The 23,525-nt window shown below is 44.1% G+C and overlaps 1 protein-coding gene across 1 annotated transcript; it reads left to right on the top strand.

Annotated features, from left to right (window-relative positions):
- Nucleotides 1-45: 45 nt before the first annotated feature.
- LOC138213633 (pterin-4-alpha-carbinolamine dehydratase 2-like) lies at nucleotides 46-13,871 on the top strand. The gene is made up of 4 exons (XM_069174864.1): nucleotides 46-341; nucleotides 1,297-1,428; nucleotides 12,025-12,105; nucleotides 13,523-13,871. Exons 1-4 carry the CDS (start codon nucleotides 222-224, stop codon nucleotides 13,616-13,618), a joined length of 429 nt encoding a protein of 142 aa, XP_069030965.1. The 5' UTR covers nucleotides 46-221; the 3' UTR covers nucleotides 13,619-13,871.
- Nucleotides 13,872-23,525: the final 9,654 nt, after the last annotated feature.

Raw genomic sequence — 23,525 nt, 5'->3', positions numbered from 1 at the left:
AGAGGCTTTGCTTTACTGCTTGTTTTATTTACCTCCCCATCACTGTGCGTCCCTTTGGCTTAAACCAGACTCCCATTGAAAAAAAAAAAGAAAAAGAAAAGAAGTGTGATTTTAATCAGGCAGTGAACTAAACAGCTACGGTGCAGTTGTGACAGGGCAGGGGAGGACAAACAGAAGAGGCTTTTAGACGAGAAGCAGGACCGCCGACCAAACGCCTGGCCATGTCTGGGTTAATGTTTAGCCTGAGGACGAGCAGCTTATGGCCTTGCAGCAGCCGCCTGTCCCGGCAGAGCAGCCCGTGGGTGCCTGCTCCGCTCTCCAGGAACAGCTCGTCTAAAATGGTGAGTGCTGCAGTGACCGTCCGACTTGCAAAAGCATTAGCAATTTGTAAAGCATCTTAAAAAAACGTGCTGCATATGAGGCTGAAGGGTTGGTTGAAGACGTGCAGGTGTGTGTGTGTGTGTGTGTGCGTGTGTGTGCGCGCGTAATCTCTCGGGACGAGCACTGCACAAGTACGTAGACGACAGCCGAACTGAGCTCGTGCCATTCTGTCGAATGAAAAAGCGTAACGCCAGACTCCACTCGAATAGCTGTACAAATTAAGCTTTGTTCATTTCTGTTAGTCGAGATCCAAAGTAATCAAAGTTTATAAACGCATTTTGGACTTGTTTCGGCTGTATTCTTCAATTCGGCGTCAATAGTTTGACGATACCGGACGACGTTAACTTGGCACTTTCCAAATGTATGAGTTCATTTGTGCTCTTCACTGCGTTGAGCCGAAGTTTCTCTGCACTTCTACGATAAACTTGGGAAGATTTTGACATGAAGTTTGGATTGTTAAAATTGCCAAACGCACGAGTGGGTTATATCCGTATCGTGCAAGTTTGCAAATAAGTAAACAAAGTATTTGAATCGAAGTTTAGAATGGGTATTGAAGTTAACATTAATGATTCATGTCCGGAAATCATTTAGTAATATTGATATCAAAGCTATAAGAATCTAACTTAAATTCTTGGGTAGCCCTTTGCATGTGTTTGGTGCTCATTCTTGGAGCTAGAGTGCCACCTTTCGGACGCAGCACAAATGGCACTCGGGTAAATAACAGGTTGAAGCGCAATTTAAAAGCAGTGGGTCCACACCGGCAGTAAAGGCAGAATCAGCACCTTGAATTAAAGGACAAAGACCAAGTATCTAAATAAACGAACCCTAAACACCGGAAATCTAATACCATTTAAAATGCTGGGTTTACAAATATGACGTTTTAAATAGCGAGCAACTCTGTGTGGTTGTTTCCAGTCGTCAGACTCCCACTGGCTCCCCCCTGCAGACCGGGATCAGCTGGTGATGGAGCTCAGGGCTTCTGGCTGGATGGAGGTGGAGAACCGCGACGCCATCTTCAAGGAGCTTCACTTTAAAACCTTTAACCAGGTATGTGTGTGTGTGTGTGTATATTCATGTTGAGGTACTTCTGACTTGTTCAGAGTCAACGTTGGACCTGTGAGTTATGGAGATTCCCGTCACTTCCATTGATTTTAAAAAGGGTTCAGACAGATTACATTTAGTCAAGGCTGACAGGTTGTTGTCTCGCGTATCTTACAGGTAGCCGTATCTAATTTCTTGTTCCCTGTCATGCATATGCACTGCGTTTGTAATATTTACAGGCAGGGCGTAGGAGGTCATCCACTAACTGCAGGGTTGGTAGTCTGATCCTCGACTCTTAATTGTTTGCATGCCAAAGTGACCTTGGGTGTGTGTGTGTGTGTGTGTGTGTGTGTGTGCGCGTGTGAACGATTGAACGAGGGGCGAAATTTAAAAAGGTAGAAAAGTACCGTAGATGTGCAGTCAAATTACCTGTTTACATGCGCTACGTACAAAGTATAATACAAGAGGTCTTTGTTTCAGAAAGAAAACTTTGTGGTTTTCACTCAATAGCTAATTAAACTTAAAGGAAAAAAGAAATTATTTCAAGATGAGCACACGCCGCCAACAAAAACATTCTGATTTTACTTTTAAGTATCTGCTGTCATTAAAAAGAACCGACAAGGAGCTAAACGTGTCGATGCAATTTTTTTTTTTATCCTCAAGTTTAATAGCTATATCTCAGCACCGGGATCACAATTTAGGACAGAAATACTGTGATAATCATGTCAGCCATGTCTGCACAGCTGGTTAGAAGGTTTTTCTCATCATTTTTCATGAAAGAAAGAACACACACACACACACACACACACACACACACACACACACACACACACACACACACAGGCAGCTCACATCTGCTTCCGCCTTTGTAGTTCTTTTATTCCTGCTGTCATTTCTTTCAGTTCTTGTAGCAGTGGAAATCTTCAGGGGGTTGTTGTACGCCGGCTGGAGGTCTGTTTGACTGCCAGACTCACGGCCGACTCGGTATCCGTCAGAAACACGCGTATTCATCTGTGTTTATACTCTGATTGGTTGCAGGCGTTGGAGGCTGCAGGTTCCTTTCTGCTTTTACGGCTTTCGGTTATTCCTACTCGATTTTTTTGTTTTGTTTGTTTGTTTTGTTTCTATCTCCAAAGTAAAACTTTTATTCCTACTGTTTGCTATCTAATCGGTAAGAGAGAGCATTTTCGGTACCTTAGATGAAAAACTGGGAAATGGGAATATTGGAAGCGTGTAAAGTGTCATATTGCAATGAAACATAAGATATGAGCATTTTTTTTTTTTTTATTATTATTCTAAATCATGCTTGTAATGAAGTCTTACGCTCCAAATGGGAAGTTTATCACATCGAGAGCTACGTGTCCAAAATGTGATCGCTGGCTTGCTTTCTTTTGTTTTGTCCTACGGTACTGACAGACATTGTTTTTCAGTTTTTCTTCAATTAATGAACATCGTGTTTTCCCGTTGGCACGGTGACGCAGCGGTGAGCACTGTCGCCTTTCTGCGTGGAGTTTCCGTGTCCCCCCCCTCCCCCCTCCCCCCCGTGCCTCGCGTGGGTTCCTTCCGGGTACTCCCGACTTCCTCCCACCATCCACAAAACATGCGTGTCGGGTTAATTGGTGATTCTGAAATTGCCCGTTTGGGGAGGAGGGAGGGAAGGATTGAGGGGGGGGGGGGGTGGTGAAGAATACGTGCGTGCATTTGTCTGTTCTCTGCACGTTATGGATCACACGAGGAAAATATTGCATCGGCGAACGACTAAATCGGATTACGCGCCGGCGCACGACGGAACCGAGAAAGCTCAATGTTCTGAAGTCGCTTCACTGTCTGTTTTCCAGATCGTTCGATTGAAGCCGGCGGTCTTCCTCTGCACATCGAACTGGTTCGGGTGTTATTGTGACCCGTAACAGTTTGAACGTGACAACAGGTGGCTGACGTCCTCAAACACGAACAGGGCGGTTGTAACGGTCGATGGAGCTCCAGAACAGAAATCTAGCAGCGTGAACCTTTTTACGTGAGAATATTCCACCTCGGATGAGTCGTCCCGCAGATTTGTACTTGCAGCGCTGACGTGGTTTATTGCACATTTATGAAACCCATTAACACTAATCACGTTACTTCCTGTTTACTGTCTCGGTCATAGTTGTTGTGTCCCACGTGGCAGCTCGGCAGTGTTTTTTTTTTTTTTTTTTACCTCTTCTTGGGGTTAAATAAACACTAAAAAGGTCTTTTTGTACATGTTTTTTTTTTGGGCACATCACTGGTAAGCAGCTCCCTACTTTTGCTCAGCCTCTGCGTCGGGCGAAGTAAACTGCAGCATCTCAAGGCCACTTAGCGGACTTCCTCTAATCCCGTCGTTAGTTGTTTTAGCCCCTAAAATAGTCTGTTTTTACACTTCCCCGTGTTTGAAGTCGGAGGGCGAGCGCTGACCTCCCCCTCGCCGCCTCCCCACCTCCCTCTGCTCCTCCCGGCTCCAAAGCCTCTCCTCTTACCCCCGACACGTCAGGCTGCGTTACCCTGAGACACGCCAGGCGGCCAGTTGGCAGCAATTGGGGTTTTTGATCAGAATGATTTCTTTCACAAACAATCAAATTGGTTAAAATGTTTCATCTGGTTCGCAAACCACTAACAACCCCATCATTCCTGCTGGTAGATGTGCTTTTTGCTTTCCTTTTTGTTGTTGTTGTTGTTGTTGTTTGTTCTTGCTTGTTGCCACTCTCCTCTCCGTATCTCTGCCTTTCTTTCTGTCTCTGTCTGTGCCTCCCGCCGCGCCCCCCCCCCCCCCCCGCCCCCCCACGTTATTGGGGAACGAGAGCTCACGTTGTTCCAATTTTGACATGTTGGCAACTCTCTCCGTCCGTCTCTCTGTCCTTCTTTTATTCCCTCTCTCCAGACAACCCCTCCAATTCTCTGATGTATTCTCGCAAACTCTTTTTCTAGCTCGTTTTTCATGGCTGTTCTTAAAGGGCTTTTACCGGAGGGGAATGGAGATGAGGAGCGACATGCTGGCTGATTTCCATTCTCCACTTATCTACGAATGATGGGCTTGAGGAAATCAGATCCCCAAGAGTTTATAATGAGAATAACAAATCCCCTTCTTTTTTTGTGTGTGTGCGTGCGTGCGTGCGTGTGTGTGTGTATATCTCGAAGCAGGTCCTCTTGTGGTCTCCAGGGGGCGGTAGAGACGTACCCATTTAACGTGTCTATCCGCGGTGGCAGTCGGTTGAAGTGGTGCCGAATACATGCTGCACACAGACACTCTTGAGCTGTGAATGAACTTTAAAGGAACATGACAGCTGGACTCGCTTTTTTTTTTTTTTTTTAAAAAGAAGTTTTTTTAAAGTTTATTTTCCTTTGATTACAGCAAGTGGAAAGTGTTATGATGCCGCCGTAACCGGCTCAGTAATTTATCTGCGGCATGTGGGCACACAGTGCGTCGTTAGTGGCAGTAGTCTTGAGATGTAACTGGGAGTTATTTTCCTCGTCAAGTCCGGCGCATTTAATCGGGTTTGAGAGGTGAAATCCTCTTTCTGCAGTCACTTTAGTCAGTGAGAATCCCTGCAATCATACATGGAAACATCTGTGTGTGTGTGTGTGTGTGTGTGTGTGTGTGTGTGTGTGTGTGTGTGTGTGTGTGTGTGCGTGCGCGTGCGTGCGTGCGCGCGCGTCTTTAATACTATACATTTTGGTTGGAATAGTGCATGTTTTTAAGATGCAGTCGCTGATGTTGTTTACGTGCCGAGCTTTACGCTACGCATGTTTACAGATGACCATCTGCTATACATTTCAGGGGATGAAGTGGAAACATTCATGCGACACAAGCGAGGCGGGTGTAGCCTTAAGACGCGTCCTGCACAGGGAGAGGTGAGCTGGACATGCTCAACTGTTGTGTTGCGTTAGCCGAGGTTGACAACGGTGACATTCCTCCGTTCCCCGCAAACATTCAGCCGGGCAGCGGTGGGAACAAAACGTTCAGAAGCTGCGCGTCGGATGGAAAAATGGCCGCTTGTTATTTCTTTTGTTAAACCAAAGTATGGACGGGGAAGAGTTGTTTGCATCCGCTGCGTCTTAACCTGTCCTTGTTCATGGTGTTAAACACGCAGGGGGAGATGTCCATCAGTGAGGAGGTCGTTGAGGTCGAGAGTTCGTTTTTATGATGAGTGTGGAGATTATTAGTCTGGTAATCAGTTAGTAGATTTAACATTTATGATGGTTTTCCACCATTTTTACAAACGTTTTGATTCTTAAAAATGCGTTGACTTCTCAATCAAACATGTAATAGATGATAAAAATTTTTTTTTTTTTTTTACCATGAATGAAGTTTACCAACTTCATTTAGGTAAGATAGTGCAATTCATGTTATATCAGAAACTATTGCAGATATTAACTATGCCACGTACCAAACTGGTATCACGAATATTATTAATATACACATTAAAATGTAGCATTAAACGGAATTTCCTTCCATTTTACTGGGTTAAAATTGGTAGATGTAAATTATATTTTCAATTGACGGTGTGTAAGGGTTCAAAAATTACATGGTTTGATGGGACATTTTCCCGTATTAAGCAATATGATCAAATATTTCACCAACAAGAGCACACATTCGCATTTATCACTCGGCTTTATGTCTCCGGTCGGTGTTTTGTTGCTGCATTCACGTTCTCCAGGCCTTTCGGTAACTTCCACGCGTGCACGCGTCTGAAGGGGCAACGTTATACTAACCCGCCCCCTTCCTCCCCCACTTCTTTTTATATTCAGTCAGCCCCCCCCCCCCCCCCCCCCCTCCAAATCTCCCTCCCCCCCCCCCCCAAGCCTCTGCCTCTCGTTATGGTCCTTGGTGTGCTTTGTGTTGAATAAGTTGTCCTACAACTAAAACTGAGCCCCTGGGTAAACCAGACTCCCAGAGCCTGCCCCCACCTCCCCCCCCACACCCTCCCTCCCTCCCTCCCTCATGCTTCACGCACACGGCATGAATGCACACAGGTCTCACTGATGATTTAATTTGGCCACTTCACTGACATTAGCTTGTCGAGCTCCTTGCCCTTGAAGTGATTCCTCCTCTTGACATGCAAACCGTTTCAACAATTAAACGGCCAACTGTATCGACTGCGTGTCGGTGCGTGTCCGAGTACACCGTTCCCATATGGTCCCCAGCGCGTCTCCGGCTTTCACAGCGTGTCAACGTTTCGGCGTTCCAATTTGACAAAAGATCCGAATCGGGTGTGTGTGTGTGTGTGTGGAGGGGAGGGGGGACGACGACGACAAAATTTCAAGCGAGAAAATGCTCCAAATTGTTCCAAATGATCCAGAAAAAAACACTTTTTAAGTGATTTGTAAAACCGTAGAGTTAAATCTAATCTAAAACCCCCGTGTGTCCACGCGCACGCAGACCCTACGCGAAGCGCCCGGGCCCGTATCTCTCCCTCCCGGAGCGACAGGGCGGTTGAGCCGGCGTTTTCAGTTCCCGCCTCCGTCTCCAAAGTGGAACTTTCCCTGGGAACCGGAGGCGTCCGCGCACATTCATCCCCCCCCCCCCCTTCCCGCCCGCCCCCCCCACCCCTCCTCGTCCCGCGGAAAAAAAAAAAAAAATGGCTGCAGGGAAGCGGCGAGGTGTGGCACCCGCGAAGCGGAGGTGGTTAGATAATCTGCCTGTCAGACCTCGGGTAAACCGAGACGTCGGCTGTCTTCTGACGGGCCCGGTGTCTTTTTAAGCCCCCCCCCCACCCCCCACCCCTCCGCGCCGGTAAAGCCCCGCTGTTAATGAGGGGGCTCGCACGGGTTGGCCTCGCCGACGCGCTCGGGCGTTACACGACTCTCGTTCCGTTAAATAGGAGCCGACGCCGCGCGACGACTCGTGACTACACGCGACGTCGGCCGCCGAACGAGCGCTCACGGCGCGGCGGAGCGCGAATCACCTCTGCACCTCCGCAACTTTTTAAGAATGCAAATTTGAGAAGAGGGGTGCTTCTGATGTTACCCCGGCCGACCTCTCTCTGCTCCGTGAAAGAATTCCAGCGCTGGCAGCTTCGCTTTGTAATTATTTGATATTTTCCTTTTTAAGTTACACTCGGCGGGGCAGCCTTGTCCGGCCAGCTGGAATCTGGCGTTTCGGGAAAGGAGAGAAGTGAGACGTAAGAGGTGTGGTCAACATCATCATCATCATCATCATCATCATCATCATCATCATCATCACAACCACCATCAAGTGAAATCGTGGCGTTCTTGCTTTTTTTTTTTTCTTTTTTTTTTTGTTCGCCGCGGAGGAAGGCGTAGGTTTCCCGGGAGGCGAGCGCTGAGGGTGATGATGGGCCTCGCCGGGGTAATCGGCGGGTATTTCGTGGCGCGGCGGGCGGGCGGGCGGGCGCGTCTTCGTGCGTGTGCGCGCGCGTCGGCGCACGCTTTGCGCGCACGCCGGGGAGGCGAGCATGTGTACGTTCTGCACATGCATCGGTGTGAATGTGTGTCCCGTCGGGAGGCAGAGGCGAGGGTGGGCACAATCTGCATGCACTTAGTCCTGGCAAGGCAGAGCAGGCGTTTCTAAGCCCTTGGACCGCGCGGCGGTGGAAAGCCGATCTGTAAATAACAGACACATGTGTTTGAAACTGAGTCCTGTATCCCAGCCCACAGCCGCAATGAGAGAGAGAGAGAGAGAGAGAGAGAGCACCACTCCGCTCCGACGTCAAATTGTCTTACCCAGCGTTGTATGACAATCATGCTGTAATAGCACCAAAATGGCTCCTAAAAAAAAGTGTGTGGGGGAGAGGGGTCATGCTGTCGGGTGTTTCTGATTATTTGAGACGGGGGCCTGCATAATGTCACGTCAAATTATCCGATTCTGACAGCTGCAGCCTGCTGGGCCGGTCGGCCGGCCGGCCGGCCGGTTGGCCGGCTGCAAGGATGGAGGGCCGCCGGGCCGGCTTCGAGAAGTGTGGCCCCCGCACAATACGAACGGGGTAAACAAAGCGCTCCGAGAGGGGGGAGCCCTTGACTTCGATTGACATGAGACCCCGGGGCGGGAGTGCAGGGTGGTTTTTCTTATTTTCCGTTCGGCCCAGGTGGAGGGTGTCGGCGACGACCTGCGGGTGACAGACACGGCCACTTCGCCCGCATCGTCGTCCCGCCGCTCCGCTTACTGACCGACCCCCCTCGCCCCGAGGGACCTCCGCCTGCGGGGAGGAGGCCGACGTAGGCCACCGTTGTATCAGGCCTTTTCAGGGTTTCGCCTCTTTTTGGACATTCAACTCCAATTCATTTGTAGTGAGAGATTACTGCTGTCCTTGCTTTTTTTTTCCTCTGCTCATTTTTTTTTTTTTTTTTTTTTGTCTTCCTGGGACACGGAGTCTTTTCTCAGGGTTCACGTTGCGCAACTGTCATCTTATGTTTCACATTCTCTTCTCTCTCCAGAAATACATGTTTCTCTGTCATTCGTTTGCATATTAGTGCAGCTAAGCAGGGGGACTTGTAATTTTTCACTCTATTATGCAGCACTTAGAATTTTTGTGTAATAAGCATCAGCTCCGATTGGGTTTGATGCACTGTCGGAAAGCCAAACGCACTTATTTGGATACCGATGCAGCATTTGTTCTCAATCATTGACAAACTTCATGCCATGAACTCGCTTTGGAAGAAAAATATACTTTATGAATTAAAACTGAACTGACGTGATCAGTTATCGGTCCAGACGCTGGCAAGTTCGGTATCATACAGATGTGGCCGCAGATGTTTGCAGTTGCAGACCCGTCAGAACGTCAGTATTTATAGCCCATTTTCCACTGCCGGTACCGATTCAAGTTGGGGATAGTACCCGGCAGCACTTTTTGGTTTCACCACCTCTCGCGGTTCCAAACGAGCCGAGTCGACACTAAAAAAGCGACGCGAAAACGCTGCGGACCGCCGATTGGTCAGAGAGAACCGTCGCAGTCTTTGCGCCGCCGTGCGCACGACACGGGTCGTCCTGCACAAACCCGCCATTATTAAATCTGACGTAGTATTTTTCCCAAACTCTCCTGTTTTTTTGGTTTTTTTTTTTTCCTCAGCAGTCTTTTGTCTTGCTGCCTTCAGCCTCCTCAAAAAAAAACAAACAAACAAATTTGTCTCCTCGGTGTAACAAACAGCCTCATGCCGAGAATCAAGAACAGCCTCCGCTTCACATCCTCCAACGTTCGTGTGTGTGTGTGTGTCACATCAAAGGATGACGTCACAGCAGTTTCATGTCGCTTCATGGTTATTGTCTCCGTTGATGCCAAAACACCAAAGTCACAGTTCACCTCAAGGCGAGTGAGCCAGCTGTTTGAATCTAAGAGTTACATTTTGAGAGGGAACAAGCACTTGTTCAGATCCACCACAGAAATCTGTGATTTGGTACCGGTGACGGCGACCAAAAAAAAAAAACAACCCCAAAAAAAGGAACAAAAATGAAAACGATTTGTTCGAGTGTTGGCGCAAGTAACACTTTGCTGCATATTCAGAGCCGTGGTTTAGCAGGTCAGGAGTGTCTGGAGAAGCCGAGGGGTGAATTTCTGTTCCACAACAGAGTTCGTGATGAAAAGTGAGTTTTAGGGGGGGAGCATTTTGTTTAGAAATGTGCAGGAACCGTAAAGTGTTCACGCAGATTCCTTTGACCCCGTCACTCAGTGTTGCTCGGCTCTGAGAGAGAGAGAGAGAGACAGAGAGAGCGAGGACATGTTTGGACAACACCTGACATGACAGGCTGCTTAACCATCTCCATTAGAGCCAATGAAAACGGAGAGAAAGCAGACCGCCTCGCTCTCCAAATTGGTGCCAGCGGGGTCAAGTTGCAGGAATATGCCAATTACTTAAATTGATCGGGAGACGGTTTTCCTTGATAACCAATTTGATCAAGCTGCCGATCGTGTTACACGCATCGCGCCGCACGGGGGAACCCAACGGGCCGTCTCAGAAATTGGTTACAACACACTGAAAAGGCTAAACGCAATTTCCTCCGCGAGCGTAATTCTGTTTCGTCATGTCAGGTGGTGGATGGGGCCGCAGCCACGGTCCGTAAACAATGGCATTTCAGTTGATTTAATTAGGCAGAGAGGAAGCATTTAGGGGCTTAATTGAGATTGCAGTGGGAAATTGCTCTGAAATAGGTCCACCTGATTTTTTTTTTTTTTTTTTTTTTTTTTTTTCCCCTTCTTCTCTCCTCACAGTGAGCATGACGAGGGATTTCACTCTCCTCTTTGTAGATAGTTAGAATAACCGTAATCACTCCCTGGATGGCTCGTGATTGGAGAGAGCCACATGCCAAACTCGAAATGCGAAGAGCGTGCACGTCCCTCAGTGCGCGCGCGCATGCTATCGGGTCCCGGTGTGGCTGCGGACGAACGCGCACATGCACTCGAGGAGGTTTTCTACATGCGGAGACGCAGTCTTTTACTTGCCTGTGCCTCAGATGGCAGCATTGCTCCTTGTATGTCGGCTGCTGCGTATATTTTTTTTTACAGCAGGGGACTCGCACCTTTAAAAACAGCAACGATTAGGTATCGATTAATTGATTAGTCTATCACCAGAGAATCTTAAGGTTTTTTTTTTTTTTTTTTTTTTTTTTTAAGGAAAATCAACCGAATTCTTTTGTTTAGCTTCTCGGATATGAATGTTTTCTGTGGTTTTTGAACTAAATATGATTTGGTTTTGGAACTTATTAGCAAAAGTCAAATCAATGCCGCGGCTCTACGAAGCATTTATTGTGATAGAGCACCAACATTTTGCAAGAATGCTTTCAGGAGGATTTTTTTTTTTGTGTGTGTGTTTTAATATTTAAAGTACTTAAATATTTACTTGTTTTGTGTTGGCCAGTTTTTTTTTTTTTACCATTTGCATTTTTATGATCTTATTGTGCAGTATTTAAACATAAAAAAATAAGTTAGTAACACATAATGTTGTATTCAGAAGATATTATTTTAACTCCTCCTGTGGCTACCCATTATCGGAGGCTGGTGTATGAATCCATGATGAAGGACAATATAGTAAAAACGGGTAAAAATATAAAATAGCGTCTTGAAAGGAGAAATTATAGTCGATGACTAATACTGTATATTAATTAACACCTATTAATGTCCTTATAGCGGCATACAATTACATTATTGTGTGTTGTAAACCATTCATTACGTGTTTTCCAACTGCATATAACTACTTTTTAGAGGCACTGTAAGTAAAGTGTTACCTTATTTTGCTATGGTTGAAAAAAAAAAAAAAAGATGTTTTTGTGTCAAGTGCGCTGCTGCAAATGCTGACGGCTTTGAACGTGTATGTTGACTCTCAGTTTATCAAAGTTATTACACCTTCTTTGTTCAAATAATGCTGTCTGAAACAGTCCTGCGATAAATCCAACCATTATGAGTTATAATGTTCAGTCTACGTTGACATTTAACTTAATGATCATTTTAAAGGCGTTTCTCATATTTTGTCCATCCTGAGTTATATTAAGGAAGCTAGACTAGATGTAAAAGTAAAAAAAAGGAATCGAATAAAGAAGCAATTTTATGGTAAGTTTACAGTATTTTTTTTTTTTTTTTTTTTAAAGAGAAATCCACTTCCTGAATTGTTTCTAATTGATCGTTGATTGTTTCCCATCAGGCATTTGGCTTCATGTCGCGAGTGGCTCTGCAGGCAGAGAAGATGAACCACCACCCAGAATGGTTCAATGTTTATAATAAGGTAATACCTTTCTCCACATTACAGCCCAAATCACACTTTGTAACCGAGGAGTCATTCACAGCGCTGCATTTGTTTAGTATCCATTACAGAGATGCTTGAGTCACTGACGTTTTCTCAATGCTACGGTCGGTTTGTAACAAATTACAGACACACCGAGATCAATGGAGCCTGGATAAAGTCAGATTGTTTCATGTCAAACAATCATCGCTGGTTCTGGAGAGCCAACGGGAGAAAAAAAAAAAAAAGCAACAGCCTCACACTATAATCCCATCGTTTTTCTTGTGAAAAGCTCTGCAAATATCTCTCCCCTCAACCCTCCAACAACCCTAGCACTCACACGCACACATGCGCACGCACACACACACACACACACACACACACACACACACACACACACACACACACACACACACACACACACACACACACACACACACTCTCGCTCACTCTCTCTGCCTCAAGAATAAAGTAGTGGTTGATATGACAAACCCAGTCCCTGAAAATCTCTCCGCATTAGGCTGTAGCCACTGAGTTACTGTGTGGTGGACCGGGCCGCTCTGAGAGGAATGCCGCTCCTAATCCACTCTTTATTAAAGTGGCTGTAGAACGGTGCTACAGGTCTCCGGGCCCCCACAGCACTTTCCACCAGACACTTACACACAAATCCCACACGGACTGAGGTTCAGCCTCGACAAAATATGTTGCTGCGCGCTGAGCTGCTGCTAATATTCTCCGAAATTAAATCATGTTCTGCTCTGTTTTCCTGGCTGTCAGTATTAGGTTTTGTGAGTTTACAAAGTTTTTTTTTTTTTTTTTCTCGACCTGAACCGCTCTCAAGGGAGTCACCTCATTGGCCGAGTCAAACATTAGTGGGCGTAGCCCATAAACAGAACCCTCCATATTTCAATGCAACCTTCTGGAGGCGAATAACAAGACAATATCTGTCACTGTGGATCACAGACTTAAAGAAAGACTTAAGTTTATTTGGTGAAATTAAGTTTTCAGTTTTTTTTCTCGAGAGTTTGTGGCGTGTCGGCAGCTTGCTCAAATCTTGTCGTCGCAGAAATGTCTCCGCAGAGACCAAAACCTGTCCTCACTGGCCGTGTCTAGCAAACCACACCACAGTTGGAGACGCTGCACAACCCATGAAAATAAGCTTGTATGTCAACAGCAGAAAGCAATGAGGCATAATTGATACACTCAATTATGCTTCTACCAGCATGCGTAAAAAAAGTAATCTGCCGTCACAGGACCAGCAGAGTCTTCGTATTATTTAAATTCTATATTATTCTATATAATTCTGCATTATTTCGTATAAATTCTTCCAAAAATATTTCTCTGTAAGATGATTTTCTTAAAAAAAAAAAAAAAATAATGATCTTGTTGATTGACCTGTTATTGCTTTGTGTCCTCGCAGGTCCAGATCACATTGACTACACACGACTGTGGAGGATTGTCAAAACGAGACATCAAAATGGCAAAGTTTATTGACAAAATTGCACTTTCCATGTAATGTTTTTGTCTTTCTTTTGTCTGAAAGTTTGATCATACTCCTCACAGCTTTTCTAGTTTCTCTGTTTTCAGTTTAATCTCCGCTCAATCAAAGAATGAATCCTTTCTTAACATTTTTTTTTATTTTGTCTTCCAGATGTTGATATTCTGTTTTTGCCTCAAATCAAATCTGTTAAAATCTATTTAGATGTTTTTATTTTGTTTCCATGTTTTGTACCAGCTTTCTGTGAGAATAAAACCTGGATTTTGTGTAACTGTATTGTCCCTGTAATTGATTTATAATTATGTAGCTCTGCACATACTCTTCAACTAAATTAGGACTTTTAAAGACTTTGTAGAATATGACCCTAGAGCAATATTTAAGTCACGGTACAATAATAATATTATTAATTTGAAACCTTTTGCAATATGCTTGATAGTGCGACAACATATATTGCGATTTACTGTCTTGTTTTCAACAACAACTTGTGTCCCCAAAAGAAAAATGTATCAACATATGCTTCATCTGATCAAATATTTTTCAGTCTCTTTATATTATTCCAGTCATTTTTATTGCAGCAAAATGAGATTGTCAGGCGGAAAGACTGACCAACAATGTCATAAAAACCTGTCATGAATGTGGCTTGCACCTGACAAATTTGTTAATTTATTTGTACAATAAAAGATTGGTTTGTGTATTGCAATACTACGCTGTATCAATTTCACGTCACCCCCACTCCTGTTAGATTCCATCACTCACCGAGACAGATTGGAGAAGCAGGTTTTGCTTCACTGTGTGTGTGTGTGTCTTGTGTGTTTATTTTCACACGTGGAATTAAAATGGAGTGTAACTGCTCTGCAGAGGATACTTCACCTTGTCAGTCCCTCACCAGACCACATGTTCTCGTTTTGGCTCCGGAGAGTGGAGCGAAATGAGGGAAGGGGGTCACAGCCAGTAGGCGGGGAGGGAGGGGATTTATTTGATTTACGATTTGGTAGCGGATGGGTCCGATAGCGCTGCTGTGTTTCTCCTGACTGGACGGCCATCTGCAGATATGCAAAAAGAAAAAGATTGTAAGGCAGTAAAAGAAAAATCAGGAGGGCAATGTCGCAACTATCCGTTCCCCCTGTCCTCGCTTGCGCTCCGAACTTTGCGGAAGACGCTCTTCTTCTTCTCAAGATGCTCATGGGGGGGGCAAATCTGAATCCATAAATAATGAGAAATTATGGTTGGTTTGTTTTTTCTGTTCACGTAAGGGTGTAAAAAAAAAAAACGATAACGATATTTCCTCATGAACTCTTGTAGCTAAAAAAAAAAAAAAAAAAATTGTTTCCAAACCCGACCCAAGTAGTTTTTTCCTAATCCTACTCGTGCGGTTTTTGGTGCCTAAATCTAAGCCACCCAAATGGAGCAAAACGTGACATTGACACGGGTATCCTGTAGTGGTTTGGTGGGTGTATTATTTTGACCTAATAACGGGTGGCACAGCCAGTCAAGTTAACTTCACACATATACTGAAAGTACGTGGAAACGGCTAGCACTGTCCTAATGGTACAAAAATCCACCTGCCAGAACCTCCACAAATCTGTAAAAAGACCATCATGTAAAAAAGGCGTATTGGGGTTTATGGGCCTGACTTTTTCTTTGCTCAATTCTCAGCGATGTCGTGAGGTATTGTTGCTAACATGTTGGAGACGGGCAACCAGCAGAGACTCCCGGAAGTTACCGCACTTACTTGAAATCTCTTTCCCTTTGTCCGTATGTGTTTCCCATTATTTTAAGCTGACCCCAACCAGTCATGCCTGCCATGCCTGACCATAACCTAAACCCTGTAGTAATAATTGTGAAAGGGGGCACAATGGGAAAACACCGTTTGAAGGGGAAAGGAACTTCAATCTTCTTCTCAAACTCCTGAAAAGCTGACAGTTTGTATGTGACAGGAATAAGCCAAAAGTGAGCTACTTCCAGTCCCAGTTATGCTGGACTTTAGGTTTAAGTTGTCGTCCCAAATTTATCTATTTTGTTTTATCTATTATTGAAGTGTTCAATCCGCTATGATGGATTGCGTGAGGGAGTCCAGGTTATTAAAATTAGAGCACGTTGCCTGTTTCCTGTGAAATATAGGGGAATCTACCTTTTGATGACTTTTGTCTCAAATTAAATAGCACAAATTCTCCATCTTTTGATGTCCTTGGTCTAAAAAGCCTTTCAGACTGACTTGGTCGTGTGACTGGTGTTTTGTGTAGTTACCGTGTAATGTTATTTTCAGATGACACTGCTGGATCACAGGATGCTGCTCCTAAGATTTTCAGTTTTTCCCTATTTCTTTTAGGCCCCCACCGACATGGTAACATAACTCTCACGAGCCATTAAGTTGCATCTAATTATATAATGTGTCAAATTTTCACATTGTTTTGCCGGCATGTGTGAAGGCCATCCGGGCCCACACACACACACACACACACACATACGCACATGCTTCAAGTTCGACATATATCATGATCTCCCCCCTCCCCACCCCTGGTTTATTCATTTCTATAGTCAAGTTCTGACCAAAAGTAGACAATGGTTGCATCTGTTGTGAGTTAGACCGTACAACACTGACCCGCGCAGCCACCCCTCAAACTGCTACAGCAAAACAATTGCAAAGCTGGAGACAATACCAGGGAATCCAAGTTGTTTTTAATGTTGCTGATCCAAACCACATTGTCTCTGTATTGTGTGTCTCCTCTGTCTTGTCTCCAGTAGCTTCAGGAGTGAGTATAGCGCAGTGGATGCCAACACATGAATTGGGTTGTGAAAACTGCGGCCATTAGTTGGACTTTTTACATATGAAATGGGACAAATTTGGAGTTACAGACAGGAATTTTTCTCTTCCCGACACCTCCAGTCAATGTTTCGATGACCTACTGGCTCTGTCAACGGCCCTGGCGGCTTTGGCTCCCGTCCACATGCTGAAGTGTCCTCGTGCAAGACACTGAGCCCCGAGCTGCTCCCGGTGGCACGTGAGCACCTTGCATTAAATTTGCACGAAACTCCAGTTTATCAGAACCAAAGGTGGCGACTTCCTTGTCTTGTCCTGAGTCCCAAAGATAATCAATTTGCAAGGGCAATCTGAGAAGCTGGAATCAGTGAATGTTTGGGAATTTTTCCAAAACTATCAACACTAAAACTCGTTAACTAATTTCTGTTGACCAACTAATTGAGATGTCTCGGTGTTTACAAGCCTCTCGAACTGCAAGCCACCCTCACGTCCTCCTCCTCCCCCTCTGAGGAAGCTGCTTTCTCAGTGACCAGACAGCCGTTCCTGTAAGGCCGAGCTGGGCCAGACTGGGCCATATGTGGCTCCTTCAGATAATTGGCCTCAGCTGATAGCCAGAAGCAGCAGGCAGCCAAGCCAGCCCTCCCATTAGTGAACTCCCTGGATTCTGGCTCCTTAATCCGTGTTCAGCTTCACCTACTAATTCTGCACCGCCAGCAGTCCAGCCTGCACACACACACACACACACACACACACACACACACACACACACACACACACACACACACTCCCTCACACACAGGCAACCGGGAGACAGAAGGAATGAGTATGAAGCAGAGAAAGTCGGGGGGCGGTTGATGGGGGATCAGAGATTGCAGAGGGGAGTAAATGACAGAGAGAGAGCGAGAAAAGAGTGGAAAAGGGATCGAGTCGAGAACAGATGAGTGGGCAGGTTGGGTCGGGGATGTCTTTTTTCCTTTCTTCTTTTTTTTTTGTGCAGACCTTGAGATGGAAAAATAATAATTCTCCCCATGCAGCATAAATGTCTCGTGCCCCTGAGAGCGACAAGAGGAGAAAGAGAGAGACGGAGTGGAGTTTTCATTAACGAGTGAGAAAAGAAAACCGCGAGCAGGAGAGAGGCTTTCTGGGCTTTTTCCAAGTAGCTGCTGTGCATGATAGCAGCCTCCTCTGCGCTGCAGTTTCACTCCCCGGCCGTGTGGGGAAAGGACCGGGCCGACTGGCCGTTGCAACCTGATACCGGCAAATAAAGATAACAAGGTCATCCAAAGTCGGTCTTGACTTAAGTCTGCTTCAGAGCCCCCCAGGGTGAGTGCACATGCAGGCCTGCGTTTAGCATGTTTGTCTGTTCTGGGACTCGCTGCAGACTCACCGCTGATAGTAATCACAGTGTGCACTCGGTGCCAAGAAGTAACCGGGAGCTTAACATTTGCAGAGACATTTGTATGACATTTGTTATTTGATCAAATGCACCCGTTTGAACGCTCCCCACGTGGCGCGGCAGCAACGACCGGACAATCGCTGACTGTTCTCATTTGTGTGAACAGAAACACATTGTTGTCTGTTTAGGTGATGAATAGCAGTTTCACGCTGTCCTCCCTGATTTAAAAGACAACATGTCAGAAGGAGTTTCTGTTGCAAAGAGGAAAACATCTATCGTGTGGGTTGTGAAGGACTGCAGTGAAGGATGTCTCGCCGAATCCACAGCGATGTAAAGAGTCAGCAGCAGAAGCTTCCTTAATACAGACATTTATTACAAATGTGGCCGTCCCGTGAAAACCACGTATCTCCAGAACTTCAGCCTTTTATGAACCAACGAAGCCGGTAGTCGTAATACTTTATATGACATAAGAAGTAGGAGAAATATTTCATTTCTGATCATGCATGGAGTCCGTCTGCTTTAATCAAAACAAGGACTTGGCTGTTATCTGGTATGCACTATGCACAAATTCTCCTTTCTTCTCCAAATGATCCATTGCATGTTAATACATCGTGATCATTGGACCAACGCTTCATTGGGACATTTATTTATTCAGTTATTCTTAACAAATTTTAAATGACCAATCTTGATCTAATAGTGATAAGAGATTATATGTCATCTACCAGAACCTACAAAAAAAACATTTCGCCAGCAAGGACCACACCATACCAACATGACGTTTACAAGGTTTAATGAATCATGTGATAAGGATGAATAATATAGGGTGGAATGGTTCTTCTGCTCAGGCTGCTCTGGGACGTCTTGATATTTAGTGGCAGCGGAGAAGGAGACTCAGGAGTTGGTTTTCCTGAGCTGACTATGGACCCCCATTAACAGACGATAATGGTCTGCATTTATCTAGTGCTTTTTTTTTTTTTTACCTTGGCGGGCTACAATTTCGCTGACAGAGCTGCGATATAAGGTGCCCGTCCGCCATCGGTAGCAAGTTGTGGTTCAGTGTCTTGCCCAAGGACTCTTCGGCATATGGACCGCCAACCCAGCAATTAATGGAAAACCCCGCTCTCCCTTATGAGCAACAGATGACCCGACCTCGAGAGAACGGAGATGAACGGGTCTGGATGGGTTGACCTGGTACGTGTCGACTTGCCGGGTGATTAGAGGGGTAGGTGAGGCGTTCTTTTATTTTCATCATAAAGGAATCCGTGTTGATGTGTTCAAACCAACAGTGACGTCACCCATCGGTTTTTGAACTGCCGTTATGAAGCCTCGAGTTTGACCTTTCTTCCGTCGCCATCCTGCTAGTTCGGAGCAGTTTGGAGGCAGAAGTGACCATATTTGGATGAGCTGGGAGGGAGCAACTTTTACCACTTTCTGTCACTCGGTCTGATTTAAGTAGTGACTTCTCAACAACAAGTGGGAGTCTCAAAGAGAGCAAAATTTTTCCCAGGAAAATGTTTTTTTTTCTAACTGTCTCCTTAACTGCTGTTAGGAGACAGACAAGTTACAAAGTCAGACCACTCTTCAAAATAAATAAAGTATCTTCAACCAGATCCTTCATATAGTCGGCTGCATTCTTCACTCAGCCACCCACAGCTTTCTTTAACCAGTCTGCGAAGTCTCTGCAGCTATGACTCAGCACGGTCACTAATCCCAAAATGACTGTCATGTCTCAGCTTTGTCAGAATCACTGAGACAGAGTCTCGGAGGTAATAACATCATTTTCTCAGGACACATATAATTATAGTAATTCATGCTGTTGTACTTGGGCTTGCAGCAGCACACACCTATTGACTAAATTGTCTTTTGACTGTGTGATACAATGTTTTGTAATAAATCTTCAGCTCCATAAATCAAAGTGTAATTTGCAGCGCTGCATGAATGTGGCTTGTTGTATCGCTCAGAATTAAAATCTTCCAGCTGACTTCAGGCCATATAAATTAAGATACGTTAACAATGATAACATATTTGACTTTGGGTGCTGAACGTGGGTGTATACAGCTCATCAGATTTACGCTGTGGTGTTAATATAAATATTCAAGAAGGAAGGAAGTAAAATAGGCAGCCACTGGACAGTTTGAGACATTTGGCTGATTCCCTTATGAGTGTTGGGTTTCTTGGTAAAGGATTTTTTTTGTTGTTGTATGCTCAGGGAGAGTTTCACAGATCACCACTTTTTAAGATCAAAATATGCTATGTTTGATGATGTCAAGAAATACTCGCACTAAAAAGCGTCATTCGTTCACTACTTTAGTACTTATTACCTCCTCTGACACTCAGAACAGAAATAAATAGTGCATTTGCTGGGTACTATTTTCAGCTGCGGATGACTAAACATTTGGCCCTTTTCAAAAATAAATAAATAAATAAATAAATAAAATTAAAAAGTATAGTGCAAGTGTTCATGATGATAAGGGGAATTCTAACCTACTGCAAGCTGATGTTTTTAACATCAAACAAATGCTCCAAATGTGTCCTTGAATTTTCACCCTTATTAACTATTCTTGAACTAGTGAACAAGATTTAATGAAAAAAAACCAACAAAAAAAGGTCTGCTGATTTCTGGATGCACCCATTTTTTTTAATGCTTGTAAGTGGACATATAGAGTCCTCTAACAACTCACACAACCATCCCTTATATAACTCCAGGTACCTCATGGTATGGAATTGGAGTGGACCACACCATTAGTAGGGGAGTCCACCATGAAAACAAACACACTAATTTTGGCCACATAGATTCTACACAATTTAAACAGTTATATTCACAAATATCTAAGAAATTACCTTGTCAAACAGCTCTCTAACCTGCAGGGCCAAAGACACAACTTAAATTAAAGACAAACATATGCACCCCCTCCCGCCCCCCCCACTGGTTCTTCAAACATGGTACAACCAGGAAGTATGACTGGGTAGGAGATCCTTGTGGCAAACATTTGGCAGAAGACCAGAAAAGTTGTTGCCACAAAGGTAAGAAAACGCCTCGATATTGTCTTTGAAGTTTGCTTATTATCAGATAGAAATGGTGATACAGATGCTTTATTTCATGTTTTGTGTAGCCTTGACTTTTTGCCATTAATGCTAAGAGCTGCAAACACAAATGCAAATGCAAGCACAGCAAGTTTAAAGGTGCCATATTGAATAAATGCAGGTTTTCACTTCTCTTTTGATACTAACGTATATTTGGGTGCTGTATGAATACTGGGAAAGTATCAAAAAGCTCTGGCCATGAATGGAAATGCACACAGACTTTATTATCAATGGTGCTGTTTGGTGTTCTGTAAGTTTGTGATGTCACAAACTCATTCTGTTGGTTTTGGGAGAAGTTTACCTTCAGGGCTTTTGGGAAAAGGGATGGATTCTGTTCAAAAAAAGAAAAAAAAGAAAGAAAGAAAAAGCTTTTTGGCAAAAGTCCTTAAAGCCAACTTCTCTGTGCCTACTATTCAGTCATTAAGCTATCAAGCTACAAGAGCTGAGGTTGGCCTGGGTCTGTTTCAACCAGAAAACAGTCACCCATTCAGAAGAGGGTCTCTAATGTCAATGCAGTGGTATAGACAAAAAACAGAGAGGAGATGTAAAACTATTTTGAGATGATTTTGGTACTTAAAACCCCCAAAATATTTTCCTCCAGACATCTGGACTAAAACACCAGAATAGTATGAAATATGAGACCTTTTTAAGAGATGTAAAACTATATTGAGATGATTTTTGGAACTCAAAACCACAAACATGTTCTGGTAGATAAGAAAGACTGCAAATAAAACACCAAAATAGTATGAAATAAGAGACTTTTAAACACCATGAAATGGAGGGAAAACCTCCGTAACTGCCTGTCAGCACTAAAGCATAACTTTCCTCAACCCACAACCTAGAAATGTTTTTCTTTTATAGAAACAGTTGCTAAAGTAGTCATTTTAAAATTAGCATGTTTCTGGTTTGTCATGTGGTGGTTTTCTATTTATTTTGTCAAGCGTGTTGTTGTAGTAAAATGGCAAGGGTGATACACGCAGACCTTGTGCTTATCATGTCATATGAAGTGAGAATAATGCTGATACCTGTACACAAGCAGTTTGTGGAAACTTGTCTTTACAACACCGAGCTGGTTTCTGTCAAATTGAAGTTGTTGGCCTGAGGGTGAGACTGTTTTGCCCTTTTGTGTCATATAGTTTATAGTTAAATTATCCCCTGCTGTGATGTGCATGTTGCCTGAAAGTGGTACCTCTTTTTAAACTGCCGTCCTGAATTTAAAAATGCTTCCTTAGGGTTTCGCAAAAGAACAGAAGTCTTATGATACTAAAGATTTACTTTTAAAGTTTAAGTAAGCTTACTGTAAATTGCTCAGTATTTTAATGGGAGCCGCTCAACTCATATTAAAATATTTTGTGTTCACAGGAATACTAAAGTATGAGCATAATACTTTAGGGGGCAGCAGACATGGATCATGCACATGAAGCCCACCCCCCTGCAGATGATGAAGTGATGTGCAAACAGGAAGTCCAGCTACAAACGAAGGTAAGGGGACTGATTTCTTCTGCACTGACTATAAAGTATCGGCTGGGAAACATGACTGTCACAATATCAACTATTTACAACATAGAAATTATTTGTGTTTTACTCAGTGAGCCTGGCGGGAAAAATGTTACCCATTAATTACAACGCAGGGTTCCTATAAGTGAGTTTATGTGCTGATTCATGTTATCACAAGCAAGTGCCGGCTTTGTCTCCTACCGTGATATCAATATCGTAGACATTATGCAAAGTATGTGGACACCTGAACATTTTTTGCTTGATGAACATCTCATTCCGAAACCGCAGACATGAAGCTGTTGCTACAACCAGGCTGCAGACATTTGCCTCGGTCAAGCTAAATGAGCATTACTGAGGACACTAATTAATGTTGAGTGACGAGACTTGGCTCAGTCGGCACGCCAGTTCATCACAAGTGGGCTAGTTATGTTTTTTTTTTTTTTTTTTTTAAGTCCCTCTTCTGGCATTAATAAACCCTTAAAAATTAATTGTCAAAATGACATATTTAGAAGGTTTAAAAAAAATAAATAAAAAAATAAATCATGAAATATCATCGTATGCTGTCCGCATGCAGCCATAAACACGCCGTACGGTGTGTTACACTAGATTTACTGTGCAAAATGATGTCTAAATGTACACAATTCGAGCTCAGATATAAACTACATCCTAAGTTTTCTGATTAGTGTGAGCAGGAAAAAAAACAAAAACAAGTGGGTCAGATTTCTTAAATTCCCCTTTGGAGAGCACTCAAAATTCCCCGCAGAGCATCATGTCTAGTTTCGTTACGGAAAAAATGGATCCAGAAACTTGTGACTTGCATGCGGCCTGTGTTTAAATATTTAAGCCAGCGATAATGGCAGTGACAGTGGCAGCTGCCAGGAGTTGATTATCTTTGACAGTTTGGCTGAGACGCGGTTAGCTCGCTCAACGACGACACACAACAGTGGACAGAAAAATATAAACGATGTGAGCTTTTGGAGACTCCTGGAGAAAAGGGAAAAAGGAGCTGCGAGCGAAAAAAAACCGAGCAAAAACAAAAACACGTAGCATCTTGAGTTACTGTTTGCGATTTGTGATTTCATGGCAACAGTAATCCAAAAGCCGTAATATGTGAGCAGCAGTTCAGGATTCAGCCCGTTGGTTTATTTTGCTATGAAGGTGCTTTTTGTTCTCGCAGTTTGAAATGT

Source organism: Embiotoca jacksoni, unplaced genomic scaffold (assembly GCF_022577435.1).
Source record: "Embiotoca jacksoni isolate LCO1_2020_lvr unplaced genomic scaffold, fEmbJac1.0.p SCAF_62, whole genome shotgun sequence".
Taxonomy (NCBI): domain Eukaryota; kingdom Metazoa; phylum Chordata; class Actinopteri; family Embiotocidae; genus Embiotoca; species Embiotoca jacksoni.
This window is presented reverse-complemented; position numbering and strand designations above follow the sequence as displayed.

Bases quoted from the DNA above. Each gene is read 5' to 3' on its own strand.
- LOC138213633 (XM_069174864.1), top strand. From the start codon at position 222: ATGTCTGGGTTAATGTTTAGCCTGAGGACGAGCAGCTTATGGCCTTGC. The intron at 342-1,296 runs GTGAGTGCTGCA...GGTTGTTTCCAG, and splicing joins GGAACAGCTCGTCTAAAATG to TCGTCAGACTCCCACTGGCT. The intron at 12,106-13,522 runs GTAATACCTTTC...GTGTCCTCGCAG, and splicing joins GGTTCAATGTTTATAATAAG to GTCCAGATCACATTGACTAC.